Here is a 14,814-nt window from a genome sequence, read left to right on the forward strand (position 1 = left end):
CAGCCTTTTCATCTCACGTGAGGAACAATTGAAATTCAGGATGTAGTATAGACTTGTCTGAGATCACATGGTTAGAGTTGAGCCTTGGAGCCAGATCTCCTGACTTGATCTTTTTCTCATTATACCTTAACCAGATACCTCATCAGTTGTAGAGTGAGGTTTAAATGAGATGTGAGTGGGTCTATAATACAAAGATCTGTCTTCCCAGAATCCTAAGTTCTTTTCTGACAGATTTTCAAGAGCAACTACAGTATATCATTTCTGTCTCATAAAATTGAAGTGGTTTCTGGAAACCTTTCGTCCTCCAAGGATTGAGTCTTTTGGGTAAAACTCCAACTAAGAACGTGGTCACAAATATTGGCCGCTCCTCTTGAACTAGTCATTCAGGTTTTTTTATGCCTTCCTTTTCCTAGGAAAAGCTGTTAATAGATTTTCTGTTTTTTAGGCCAGGGAGTTAATGTTGGTCTGTCAGATTACTGTTCAGACCTAAGCTGTCCAATACCATAGCCACTAGCCATATGTGGCTAATTTAAATTAATTACAATTAAACAAAACAAAATTCGGTTCCTCAATCACACTAGCCATATTTCAGGCGCTTAATAGCCATATTGGAGAGTGCACATATAGAACGTTTCCATCATTGCAGAAAGTTCATTGAACAGTGCTGGGGAAATGGGGAGCAGTGTAGTATAAAAAAAAGTTGGCTTTTTGAATGAAAAAAATCTTTCAAGTCCCTGTTTGGTTGTGGTGGTTGTGGTTAGGCTGATCATTAAGCATTTCAGCTGTAGATCTTTAATCTTTACTAATAAACCCTTTCCTTTGCGTAGCACTTGACTATTCTCAAATAGAGTTGTATCTGTGGTATTCTTTGAGCCTTATCACTATAAATCTGTAGTAAGGTGGGTGAGACATCTATCTTTTCATATGTGAAAAAATTTGAACCTGAAATAGCTAAAGGACCTGCTCAAAGTCACAGAAGCTAGCAGGGTGTAAAAAAATCTCTTACATACAGGCATTTACTGTGTGTCTGAATGAATAACTGAATGAATCAATGAAGCAGTTCGCTTAAGGTACTGAAACATGAGAGAAGGTCCAGAACTTATGACTACTGGCCAAATATTCTTTTCACTTTTTACCATATGGAATTGTTGTAATGTGGGGCTGATCTTTTGAGTTGAAGAATTATTATATCCCAGGAGTGTATATAAGCAAATGAGTTGTCAAAGCTAGTGATCCTAAGTTTGCTGGGTCAGAGGAATCACCTGGGGCACTTGTTAAGCATACAGATTTCCATACCCTCTGGAGATTCTGATTCAGAAGAGCTGAGGTGGAACCCTGGGATCTGTATATTTATTAAGTACCCCCAGTGCTGCTTAGGATCTGCTGAGTTTGGGAAATGACTGAACCTTGAGGCCCTGGCAGAGATAGGGGATCATTGGATCAAGTGGCTGCCGTCCTCTTTAGGATAGATTCTTGAAACCTGTTTGTGTTTGACTTTCCTCTAGCCATGGATGCATCATATGATGGTACTGAGGTAACTGTCGTGATGGAGGAAATTGAGGAAGCCTACTGTTATACCTCCCCTGGGCCACCCAAGAAGAAGAAAAAGTATAAAATACATGGAGAGAAGGCCAAGAAACCCAGGTTAGCTAACACCTTTCGGTAGCTGGCATTTAGAAACACAAACTGCTTGGGAAACTGTGTTGAGGAAGATTTTAGGCTGCGTCCAGATTCATTGAGAGTGTCGTGTCTATTGTTGAAGTCTCTGGATGGGCAGTGGTGTTGTGGGGAGAGGGAGATGGGGAATAGGAAGTGGTAGGTTGATACTAGCAGTTGCCATTCCTGGCTGGATCTTGATCATGTTTTCAGGCTGTCATACGAGATTGTACCATACAAATGGTGGAAGCTATGTACAAATGAAGTATGTTATTTATTATTAACATTATCGATATTTAAGCATTTAAAATAAGGAATTAATAAAAAGATAGAATTATAATAGTACCAATGATATCTATAAAGATTATCCATGTTATAGCTCTAATCTCCCTCTTAACTGAACACTCCAAAACTTCTTGCTGAGGTTACCACTTTTGGGTTACTTTGGTAGTTAATTTACTTCCCTTTCTCAGCTCTGGGGAGGTGCTGTTGGCCAATGAGATGACCAGAGGCTTTGTGGAGGAGTAAAGCATGTGGGTGATAACCCAGACTGTGATTAGCCCCCTAAGTAACCTTTCCCTGAGAGTGGGATGACAGTGCACCTGTAGATCTTTGCTCATATTTGCCTATAGAGCCAATCCTTCTTATAGAAAAAGTGGTCCATGGAAAAGTAAGTCAGACAAGCTTTTGCTTCCAGGTTTCTGGAGGGAGAAACCTGTACATCATCTGGGGCTGTTATTTATGTATATATGTATTTATGTTTTAAAGATTTTATTAGAGTGTGCGAGAGAGCGATCACAAACGGGGGAGGGCAGAGGGAGAAGCAGACTCCCTGCTGAACAGGGAGTTCAGCCCGATGAGGGATTCGATCATCCTGGGACGGTCTGGGACCTGAAGATCATGCAGATGCTTAACCGATTGAGCCACCCAGGTGCCCTGGGGCTGTTATTTAAATGTTTGTTTGCTTCAGTTCCTATTTAGATAAATGCTTTGAAATGAAAAGCTCGGTTTTTGCCTCTTTACTCTCAAACCCTGACACTGTACTATTTACTGGTTGAATGAGGGAAAACCTTAAGTCATTGCTTCCTTTAGGTCGGCTTACCTTCTATACTATTACGACATCTACTTGAAAGTGCAGCAGGAACTCCCCCACCTCCCTCAGTCTGAGATCAATAAGAAGATTAGTGAAAGTTGGAGGCTCCTCAGCGTGGCCGAGAGGAGTTACTACCTGGAGAAAGCCAAATTAGAGAAAGAAGGTTTGGATCCTGTAAGTAATTTTTTTTCCCCAACTAATTTCTCCATTGCGTCAGTGGTGAAGGCCTTGGGAAGACCCCACACCCTGTTCTCCTGTTTCCTTTTCTTTTCTTAGGAAAACTTTGAGTTGAGTCAGTTTTATCATTCTTAATGTAGTAGTTTGTAAGGCATTTCTCCTGCACCCCATCAGTTTTCACCTTACTAATGGAAGGTAATGAATACGTGTTATACTGATTGCTGTCAGTTATAACATAATCAGCAATTGGGCTGGTGAGTTTGGAAGTAGATACAGCTGCCTTGTATAATGTCACATTCTTCTGTTAACACTGGTGGTTGTGCACTATGCCAGAAGCAGAACATGATGGAGGAGACAGGCTTGAATTAAAGAATGCATAAGGACGTGTTCTAGTTTGTGTCTGTCAGCCATTTCGTATTTCTAGTTCACAATAACAGAACACTGACACCTGTTAATACTCCTGGTTTTTTGTTAAACTGAAATTCCTGCAGGAAAAATAACCTTGTTATTGCAAGGTTAACCTTAACTCCTTTTTTCAATTGAAACATTGTCTCTGATTTCTTCTTTGATAATGTAGAGCAAAGGTTCTTCAGGAATACAACAGCTATGTTACAGCAGAAGAGGTTGTGTTTTCCTTAGTGGAGGCCATCTGCCACTGCCATTTAGATTATTTTGCCCTTATTGGCTTGGCATTCCTCTTTCCGGAAGAGCTTTGTGTTATCTAAAGTCTTGGAGATACCAGTCTGTACCCCCTCCTTTTTAAATTTTTTTTTATTTTTTAATTTTTTTCAAAGGTTATTTATTTGTCAGAGAGAGATAGCCACGCACAAGCAGGGGGAGCGGCAGGCAGAGGGAGAAGCAGGCTCCCTGCTGAGCAAGGAGCCCAATACAGGACTCGATCCCAGGACCCTGGGATCATGACCTGAGCCGAAGGCAGACGCTTAACTGACTGAGCCACCCAGGTGTCCCTGTACCCCCTCCTTTAGATGATTTGTTTGTAAACTGAATCTGGGAGACAGTTCCTGGGGGGAAGGGGAAGTGGAGTCTAGGAAAAGTGTGTGTGTATATATATATATATATATATATATATATACTCCCTGTGGTTTCCCCATCATAAAGTCAGCAACCTTTTGCCCTGATACAGGAAAATTTTACCTATTCCCAGAGTGATGATGGTTTTTAAAGCTACACACTAATGTAGGTCCTTATTAAGACTTTTAAAACTTTTTTTTTTTTTAAAGATTGTATTTATTTGACAGAGCACAAGCAGAGGGAGAGAGAGGGAGCAGGTTCCCTGCTGAGCAAGGAGCCCGATGTGGGACTCGATCCCAGGACCCTGGGATCATGACCTGGGCTGAAGGCAGCCGCTTAACCGACTGAGCCACCCAGGCGTCCCAAAACATTTTTTAAATAAATCATCGTCAATGATTTTTTTCTTATCCATGTGGGACTTTATATCTACCATCATCTCTACTATTACTATCAAGAACATGAATGGATTAGCTCTGATATTAACTAGCTGTGACCTTGGAAGAATCACTTAACCTTTGAGTCTTGGTTTCCTCGTTCATAAAGTGGGGAATAATAGTATCTACTCATAGTGTTTAAATTAGATAATATAAAGCATCTAGCTGAGTCATTGGCACATACTGCCTTGGTCAGTAAATACCACTCTTTAGTAGGTTAAGTGTCTAGTGACCATATAATAAGAAAAGGTGGTACTTAATGAGCATCTGAATGTGCCAAGACTGAGTAAGGCTTTGGGTGCTGTGTTTGACCTCTCCGAGATTGCCTGGTATGAAAGCAAGACCCTCCTGCCTTCATACTTTGGGAGCCTGTCAGAGACCTTGTGGCATTCTGGCTTCTCGGCAGCCCTTCCAGTCTCTTGCTAAGTGGCAAGGCCCGTGGTTCCAGTGACATTCAGCTCTCCCTGGTGTCTAGATGCCTGGATTTGTTGATTAAGTCCAGATCATTCTATGCATTTACTACATTTAATCTTGTTCTAACCTGTCTGCTTCAAAGGGTGACTTGAGAATGTCATTTCTCCATTATCTCTCCAGTAAAGGCTCCATAAAGGATTTGGCCTGCTTTTATGTTTCATCTGAGTGCTTCTTTCAACTTTCATCTCTGAGTGCTTCCTGTGTACCTTAAGTAGTCTCACTGACTTCATGCTTTTGATGTACTTAAGGATCCTTTTGTAATGGACTTAGTGTTCCTTTTAAAAGATGCATCTGAAATTATTTCCATTTAATTTCAGTTCTCACTTAACTGTTGACTTTGAACTTTTCTGTTTTTCTTATTAGGTAACTTGCAGTTTAATTTGAAAAAATAAAACAAAAGTACCTTTTTCTTGGCCATGAACGGTTTTGCTTCTAGTGCCTGGTTTCCTTGCTCCTTGGAAGACCTGGCTTGGAGTCTTTACTACTTACTAGTTTTATGTTTGGGGGAAGTTTACCTCCCTGAGCTTCAGTAGGAACAATAATAATACCCAACCTAATAGTGTTGTTAATGTTAAGGTCAGGAAAGTATTTTCTGAACGTTAAGTTCCCAGTCAGTGTTAATATTTATATCCTCCCACCGCTGCCCCCAGTATAGTCAGGTTCTTGTCAGATATTCCCATCCATGCATACTTTCTTTCATGAAGTGATCGGTTCATCCTCTGTTTTGTAAGTCTGGGAGAAACCAGTGTTACCAGAGTCCTTGCTTGCTGCCTTGAGTTCCATTTTGGCTTGTTGACTTGTATTTTGTGCTTTTTGGGGTTTTACTGAACATTATACATTCTAGTTTTTAAATCTTCTGCTACTTTGCAATCCAATGTATCAGAGCTGGAAAGGAACTCACAAATAGCTAAATTCGGATAGGGCAGCAAGACCTAAAAATTGGGAAGTATTTGCTCAGGACTGCAGATCTGGGATTTCAGCTCACAGTTTCAAATGCCAAGATAAGTGCCCTTTCCAGAGTCTGATCCCTGTTACCTATTTCCTGTGTGATTGAGCAAGTAAGCTACATGGGCTAAAGTGTGATTCAGAGGAGGACGACATTGCCCTTGACAGAGGCTGACCCTCTTGAAGTCTTAGGTCAAGAGAGGAGTCTTTATGGTCCCTTTTGCAGAAAACAGTCCAAAAAACGAAAAAAATAACAAATGTGCATGTGGTCTCACACCATTTATCTCTGCTTGTCTCCCCTTCCCCGGCTTCCCGGTCCTCAGAACTCCAAGCTCTCTGCACTGACTGCTGTGGTTCCGGACATCCCAGGTTTCCGCAAGATCCTCCCCCGCTCAGATTACATCATCATCCCCAAGAGCAGCCTGCAGGAGGACCGCAACTGCCCTCAGCTAGAGCTTTGTGTGGCCCAGAACCAGATGTCTCCTAAAGGACCATCGCTTGTGTCCAGCACTGCCCCGGAGGCAGTGCCCAGCCATGCAGGCGTGGCAGAGCAGTGCCTGGCTGTGGAGGCCCTAGCTGAGGAGGTGGGAGCCCTTGCCCAGCCGGGTGCCGTACAAGAGATCGCCACCTCGGAGATCCTCAGCCAGGATGTGCTCCTGGAGGAGGCTTCCCTGGAGGTAGGGGAGAGCCGCCAACCGTACCAGACAAGCCTGGTAATTGAAGAGACCTTAGTGAACGGCTCACCAGACCTCCCTGCTGGAAGCCTGGCCGTGCCCCACCCCCAGGTTGGGGAGAGCATGTCAGTGGTAACTGTCATGAGGGTGAGTGACTTTGGTACTTACGTCTCTGTTGCTTTATCTGGAGTTACTACAAAGGCAGCTAGCACCATGCAGTGGTGCTATTGAAGTCCACTGGTGTGGACTTCTAGTAGGACTACAGTTCTCTTGAACCTTTTTCCCTTGGGCTTGCTTACTTTAAAGTTCTCCTCAGTTTCTTAGGCACTCTTATCAACTCCTTTTGCCCAGCATAGCTAGGACTTTCTTCACATGAGAGAGTACATGAGGTACATTAACAGCATTTAAATGATATGGGCTATCCGTGAATCAAAGCCGGAATCGCTCAAGCTGTTAGGATTTTATGTTCCCTGAAGATTGTTTCAGCAAACACAATGGCACCTTGAACTGTTTAGGAGAATTTTCAAATGGTCTTCCTGGGCGCAGAGTGGGTAGGAAAAAGGAAGCTGTCTTCAAGGCCAGCGTGATAGGACTTAGAAGTACGAGGGAAGTCTCTCCATTGGTGTAAGTCCAGCCATGCCCAGTTGACGGGAAGAGCAGTTCAGTGATCCCACAGCCTGGTCCCCCTGGAAGCGGGGGAGCCACCACCATGCCCTCTATTACTCTGGGTAGTGTGGCATCCTCAGAGTAGGAGTTCTGCTCAGGCCAAGAGGAATGTAGGATGGTCTGGTTGTATGAGAGCAGGTAGCCCCTTGCAAAGGACTCTATGGTAGGCCTAAATCCATTTTTTTGTTTGTTGCCTCAGGGCTGTTTATGATAATGAAGCATGCCACCTGCCTGGTTTAGGCAGATCAATAGGATGTTAAAAACACTTGACAGGGTCAGAACAGTTGGGTTCTTTCACTCACCGCTTATCTGATCTTCAGAGTCCTAAGTCTCCTAGGACCTCCGTTTTCTCATCTGTAAAATGAGGATAGCACGTTCTCTGTGGTAAAAGTTGTCTGTATCTTTTTTTGTTTTAGTTAAAGTTTTGAGATAATTGTAGATCCATTTTTTTGGATAAGCACACTGCTGTGGTTATTGGAGTTGATCCGTCTTTAGTGTTGTGGGTGGCCCTGGCTATTCATTCCATCTCATAAAACTGTCCTTCTCTCCATGTGCCCACAGGATTCCAGTGAGAGTAGCTCCTCTGCGCCAGCCACGCAGTTCATCATGTTGCCTCTTCCTGCCTACTCAGTTGTGGAGAACCCCACCTCCATCAAACTGGTCAGTGTGTGGGGAGTTAATGGAGATCAGGGCTCCATAAGAATTCTCTTCCAGGTAGTTTTCTAAGTCTTAATAACGTTAAGACAGTAGGACTGTCCAAGGTCTCAGATTATCTGCTCTCCAGGTATTCTTTACTGGGGATAGGGGTGTAGGGGGAGGGTCTTTGAATGGAGCTCTGCAGGATCCTTAAACTCCTCAAGGTACATACAAACTTTTCTCTTTAAGAGCATTTACCTGGGATAGGTTCAGTGCCTCTAATCAAATTTTCAGAAGCATACATGATTTAGAAAAATTGAGGGCCATTGATCTGATTCAATTTTATTATTTGTACATATTACAAAAAAAGCCTAGAGAAGAGAAAGGACTTGTTCTCTGTATGATTCAGAGCCACTGGGCTGTGAAACAAGCCAGAACCAGGACCCTGGTCTTTTGATTATCAGTTAATGGTTTTTCCATCACATACTGCAGTATCTGGGCTGAGATTTATCCTTAAATAGTTCATGGGGTTTTTTTTTTATGCTAATGTAAATGGTAGTTCAAAACTTTTTTCAATACCTGATTGTTCACTAGTAATATAACATAGTTGATTTTTTTGCATATTAAACTTATATTCTGCAACTTTGTTAAACTCATGTATTCTGGTAGCCTTTTTGTAGTTTCTCTTGCATTTTCTACATAGATGACTGTGTTGTCTGTGAATAAAGGTAGTTTTATTTCTTCCTTTCTGATTTGGATTCCTTATTTCTTAATACACTGTCTGGGACCTCCAGTATAATATTGACTAGAAATGGTGAGAGCAGATATCTTTGTTTTGTTCCTCATCTTAGGAGGAAAGCCCTCAGTCTTTCACCATTAGGTGTAATATTAGCTATAGGTTTTTTGTAGATGCCCTCTTCAAGTTTAGGAAGTTCTCTTATATTCCTAATTTGCTGGGAGCTTTTATCAGGAATGGATGTTGGATTTTGTCAAGTGTTTTTCCTAGGTCTGTTGAGATGGTTGTAGGAATTTTCTGGTTTGTTAATGTGGTTAATTTCATTGTGTTCAAATGTTAAACCAATCCTGCATTGTTGGAATAAACCCCACTTGGCAATCATGTATTATCTTTCTAGTATATTGTTGGATTTGATTTGCTGAAATGTTGGTCTCTAATTTTCTTGTATAGTGTTTGTCTGGTTTTAGTATCAGGGTAATGTTTACCTAATAGAGTTAGGAAATACTTTTTCTTCTTCATCTTCCAGGAAGAGTTTGTGTGGTATTGGTATTAATTTCTTCCTTAAATGTTTGGTAATTGCCAGTGAGGTCAATCTGGGCCTGGAGATTTCTTTGTGGGATGATTTTTAATTGCAAGTCCACAATTTTTAAAATATGTATAGGACTATTTAGATTATTTTTAAATAATTTTCATTATTTAGATTTAGGTTATTTTTGAGTGAGCTTTGGTAGTTGTTTGTCTTTCAGGGAATTTGTCCATCTCATCTAAGTTGTCAAATTTATTGACATAAAATTGTTCACAACATTCCCTTACTCTTTTTTTAAAAAACTGGTAAAATATGCATAACATAAAATTTACCATTTTAACCATTTTTAAGTGTACAATTCAGGGTCGGTAAGTATATTCAGTGTTGTGGAGTCATTGCCAGTTTACCTATTTCCAGAAGTTTTCATCATCCCAGACAGAAACCTTGTGCCCATTAAACAGTAACTCTCCATTCTTCCCTCCCCCAGCCCCTGGTAACCTCTGTTTTATTTTCCATCTCTGAATTTGCATATTTTAGGTACCTCATAAAATGGAATCATGCAAATATTGTCCTTATGATCTCATTTTTTTCACTTAGCAGGTTTCAGGGTTCACCTATCTTGTACCATGTATCAGAATTTCATTCCTTTTTATGGCTGAATAATATTCCATTGTGTGTATAGCCTACATTTTATTTATCCATTCATAGACATTGGTGGACATTTAGTTTGTTTTCACCTTTGGGCTGTTGTGAATATTACTGCTATGAACTTTAGTAGATACATGTCTGTTTGAGCCCCTGATTTCAGTTTTTGGGGGGGATATACCTGAGTGGAATTGCTGGATCATATGGTAATTCTGTGTTTAAAATTCTGAGGCATGCTTATTCTTTAATATCTGTAGACTTTAGTGATTTTACCTGTCTCATCACTGATAGTGGTAATTTGGGTGTCCTTTCTGTTTTTCCTGACAAGCCTGGCTAGAGGTTATCAATTGTATTGACCTTTGAAGAACCAGCTTTTGGTTTCATTGATTTTCTCTATTGTTTTTCTGTGTTGTATTTCACTGATACTTGCCCAGATCTTTATCTTTCTTCTGCTTACTTTGGGCTTAATTTATTCTTTTCTAGTTTCTTAAGATTAAGATAGAAGCTGAGTCATTGATTTGAGACCTTTCTTTCCTAATACAGCTGCTTAGTGCTATAAATTTCCCTCTAAGGACTACTTTGGGGGGCGCCTGGGTGGCTCAGTTGGTTAAAGGACTGCCTTCAGCTCAGGTCATAATCCCGGAGTACCGGGATCGAGTCCCGCATCGGGCTCTCTGCACACGGCGCAGAGTCTGCTTCTCCCTCTGACCCTACCCCCTCTTGTACTCTCTCTCTCACTCTCTCAAATAAAATAAAATCTTTAAAAAAAAAGGACTACTTTGGTGGCATCCCACAAATTTTGATATGGTATGTTTTTATTTTTATTTTGTTCAGAATACTTTCTGATTTATTCTTTGACCCATAAGTTACTTAAAAGTACATTATTTGCTTTCCAAATATTTGGGATTTTCCAGATATCTTCCTTTTATTGATTTCTGATTTAATTCCGTTATAGTCAGAACTTTGTAGTTTATATGACTTGAATCCTCTTAAATTTATTAAAACTTATCTTATGGCCCAAAATATGATTTGTCTTGGTAAATGTTCTGTGTGCACCTGAAAAGAATGTGTCTTCTGTTGAGTTAGAGTGTTCTATGTGTGTCAGGTTAGGTCAGGTTGATTGATAGTGGTCAGCTCTTTTATATCCTGACTGATTTTCTGTCTGCTTGTTCTGTCAGTTATTGAGAGAAGGCATCTACCTGTCACTATAAACAGTATTTGTATTCTCTGTTATTAGTTTTTGTGTCATGTGTTTTGACTCTGTTATTAAGTATTTAAACATTTAAGATGATTATATCTTCTTTTTTTTAAAGATTTTATTTATTTGAGAGCAGGGGCAGGGGCAGAGGAAGAGGGAGAAGCAGATTCCCGTTGGGCAGGGAGCCCAGCACGCAGGACTCTGAGATCATGACCTGAGCTGAAGGCAGACGCTTAACCATTTGAGCCACCCAGGCATCCCAGGATTGTTATGTCTTCTTGATGAATTGGCCCCTTTATCGTTATGAAATGACCTTCTTTATCTCTGGCAGTATTGTCTGCTATGAAATTTACTTTGATAATGAGCTTTCTTTTGATTGTTATTATTAGGAAGTTATATTTTTTTCCAGCATTTTACTTTTAACCTATTTATCTTTATATTTAAGGTACTTTTTTTGTAGGTGGTATATAGTTTGGATCTAAGAGCAAGACCTATGTGACGATCTCTATTTTTAATTGCGGTATTTAGGCCGTATACATTTAACGTATAAATGTGTAGTTAGGTTTAGATCTGTCATTTTACTGTTTGTGTTCGTTTTGTCCTGTGTTATTTTGCTTTCTGTTGAATTGAATATTTCTTATGAATTCATTTTTTTTTTTTTTTTTAAATTTATTTGACAGAGAGAGACACACCGAGAGAGGGAACACAAGCAGGGGGAGCGGGAGAGGGAGAAGCAGGCTCCCGCCGAGCCAGGAGCCCGATGTGGGGCTCAATCCCAGGACCCTGGGATCATGACCTGAGCCGAAGGCAGACGCTTAACGACTGAGCCACCCAGGCGCCCCTCTTATGAATTCATTTTATCTCTCTTATTGGCTTATTAGCTATTAACTGTGTTTTAGCTATTTGGTGGTTTCTTGAGGATTAATAGTGTACGTCTTTAACTTACCACAGTCTATCTTCTAAAACCTATGGATAAACAGTCTATTTTTAGATGAGAAATTTATCATATCTTCAGAAGGAACAGCCATTGCATCCCAATTCATGGAGAAATTACAGGTTTCTCCTGAGCCTTTGCTCTCCTGGAAATTACTCTTTTATGATTTAATAAGTGTCAGCCAGACTCTTCCAGAAAGCCTTTATAAATAATACTTAAGAATGAAACATCAGCCTCGAACACTAGCATTTTTTTCCTAAAATTATTTCTATAAGCTGCTATTTAGGAGTCTTTCCAAGTTCATGGTAATTTATTTATAGAACTGACCTGACTTAAATTTTTATTCTGCTTTCTGGTGGTGTTCAGAATGAATATTCCATGTGGAGCTACAGTCTGAGCAAAGATGAGAGATGTTTTATAGCCCAGTAATAATAATTTCTCACAAACCTGTAGAATCTTTTACAAGTTACTAAGCAACGTATTTCCTTATTTCTTACCTCATTTGCTCTTTAGGATATAGGAAGGGCAGGTGATTTTACAGAGGAGGAAACCCAGGGCCTAAGAGCTAAAATGACTTTACTTCCAGGTCATCCACTGTGTTAGTGGTAGAGTATGGAACTCAAAGCCGGGTCGGTCTCTTTCCCGGGTGCCACACCACTCACCCTCATCCCTGACTTGCTACCACTATTACAATCACCTTTTCCCTAGGCGTTCTGGTAGTGGTAACCTAGTGGCAGCTTGAGCTTTTTGCTTTTCGGCCAGTCTCAGGAAGGTGGGATTAATATCTGAGTAAACACCCATAAGTGACAGAACAAATCTGACAGGGAAATGTTTTCTTTTCAGCATTAATCAAGAAATGGGGCATGGCTAATTTCTATTTGCAGTTGAAATGTAATAACCCCTTGTAATCATTCTGTTCAAAGGGAAGTCATTGGAGATGGTGAGAGCCAGTAGCTGAATATATTCATATGCAAATAAATTCTGTTGAGTGTAAAAGAACTTGATTTCTATTGGAATTCCCTCCTTTTTTTTTTTAAGTGGCCATTGTCTATTTTTATATCTCTGAACCCTTAGTCCTTGGTTCTCTGATTTTTTTTATTATGTTTTTGATGTAGTATTCATGATTCATTGGTTGCGTATAACACCCAGTGTTCCATTCAATATGTGCCCTCTTTAATACCCATCACCAGGCTAACCCATCCCCCCACCCCCCTCCCCTCTAGAACCTGCAGTTTGTTTCTCAGAGTCCATAGTCTCTCGGGGTCCGTCTCTCCCTCCGATTTCCCCCCCTTCATTTTTCCCTTCCTACTATCTTTTTTTTTTTTTTAATTTTTTATTTTTAACAAGAATGAAAATGAAGCAAATTCTTTGAAGTATTTAGGACTGTGGGTGCAGCTAAGTGCATGGAAGCAATCTTGGACCAAGAATCAAAGACTTCAGGGTTCTAGGTCTAGGTGTGCCCTTGATTCACTATACAATTTGAGGCAAAGCATTTAACCACTTTGAACCTCAGTAGTTAATAATACCTACTTCATAGCATTGCTGAGAGTGTTAAATGAGATATTGGTAAAACATTTTAGCACTATGTGGTATTTGGCTTAATTAGTAGTAATTATTCCTACCTTTATTCTTCTGATACTTATCTGTGTAACCTTGGGCAGCTGTTTTTCCTCATTTGAACCCAGTTTCTCCATTTCTAAATAGTGAATTAATTGTATCTTAGGACCTTTCCAATTCTGACCTTTTTAGATACCATGAATTGGCTATTCTTCTACAAGCTGACATCTTCCTGGCATTGTTGTGGTTATAATGGTCATCAGGCTCCGAGAGGGGTTACACTGTGGTGTTGATTCTGACCTGCTCTTTTCCTTACAGACCACTACGTATACCCGCCGGGGCCATGGGACCTGCACCAGCCCAGGTTGCTCCTTTACATACGTCACCAGGCACAAACCACCTAAGTGCCCTACCTGTGGTAACTTCCTAGGAGGGAAGTGGGTCCCAAAGGTAAGTCCAGTGGTCATTGCTGCTTTGGAGGCCTCACAAAGTAGGCTTCCTGGTCCCCTTTAGAGCAGAGGACTTAAAAAATAAATACTTGTTTTTATTTTCTGACTATTCAAGTAAGTTTCATTGTGACTGTTTAAAAAAGAGAATAAAATGTTATCCATAATCTTATGCCATCCAAAGAAAAACCATTGTTAACATTTTGGTGTCTTTTCTTTCAGTCTTTTTTCTGTGAATATCCAAGTTCTATTGCTTGCCTTTTTTTTTTTTTTTTTTTAACTTACCATGCCATTAAATACTCTTCAAGACTATTATCCTTAATTGCTTTATAACTTCCCATGAATGACTACACCATGTTGATTTATTCATTTCCTGTTACAGTTAAATTTTTAACTAATTTTCCACCCTCCACACTGACTGCTTAGTTACTCAGATGCATAACTCACATCTGCTCTCTTTTTAGCTCAAAGTCCTTTCAGTATCCTATAGTTCCCATTTAATGTAGTGGTCCTTAACCTGATATTTAGGTCTTTCATAATTAACTTTCCAAGTGTATACCTCTGTGTCTGTTTCTCTCTAAGTAAACGATGCGTGATAAATAAATGAGCACCAGAGCTATGCCCCTGTGAAGTTCAGTTCACCATGTTTTTTTGTTACTTGTTTTATGCTTTGCACTGATTATGTAAATCATACATACTTGCCACATTTTTTATATGAGACTATAAAGTAGGGTCAAAAGAACTAGAGTAGTCAAGGATGGGTTATAGAGGAGATGGTCTTGAAGGATTAGTAGAATTTGGGTAGGTAGAAAAGGAAAGAGAGTGCTTTGTTTTTGCGAAAATCCTTAGGCTAGGTTTGTGTTTGTTAGGTGTCTAACTCAGCATGGTCCAGATTTATCCATGTAGAGAAAACTTATGTAGTGGCATACCTATTAAGTTTCTCGGGGGCAGTTTCCATAGAACATCTCTGAAAAACACTGGGATG

At 40.2% G+C, this 14,814-nt stretch overlaps 1 protein-coding gene across 3 annotated transcripts in view; it reads left to right on the plus strand.

Annotated features, from left to right (window-relative positions):
• HMGXB3 (HMG-box containing 3) overlaps positions 1 to 14,814 on the plus strand; it is a 45,608-nt gene that overhangs the window by 1,516 nt on the left and 29,278 nt on the right. For 2 of the 3 annotated variants that reach the window (XM_081826177.1, XM_081826178.1), the window contains exons 2-6: positions 1,506 to 1,644; positions 2,749 to 2,923; positions 6,135 to 6,632; positions 7,713 to 7,811; positions 13,702 to 13,833. In XM_081826177.1, coding sequence (XP_081682303.1) covers positions 1,508 to 1,644; positions 2,749 to 2,923; positions 6,135 to 6,632; positions 7,713 to 7,811; positions 13,702 to 13,833 — 1,041 coding nt within the window. In that variant the 5' untranslated portion in view covers positions 1,506 to 1,507. The remainder of the gene's footprint in view (positions 1 to 1,505; positions 1,645 to 2,748; positions 2,924 to 6,134; positions 6,633 to 7,712; positions 7,812 to 13,701; positions 13,834 to 14,814) is intronic. The other variant, XM_081826179.1, reaches the window with a different exon arrangement.

This window comes from Leptonychotes weddellii, chromosome 7, assembly GCF_054177405.1.
Source record: "Leptonychotes weddellii isolate Sample4059 chromosome 7, ASM5417740v2, whole genome shotgun sequence".
NCBI lineage: Eukaryota > Metazoa > Chordata > Mammalia > Carnivora > Phocidae > Leptonychotes > Leptonychotes weddellii.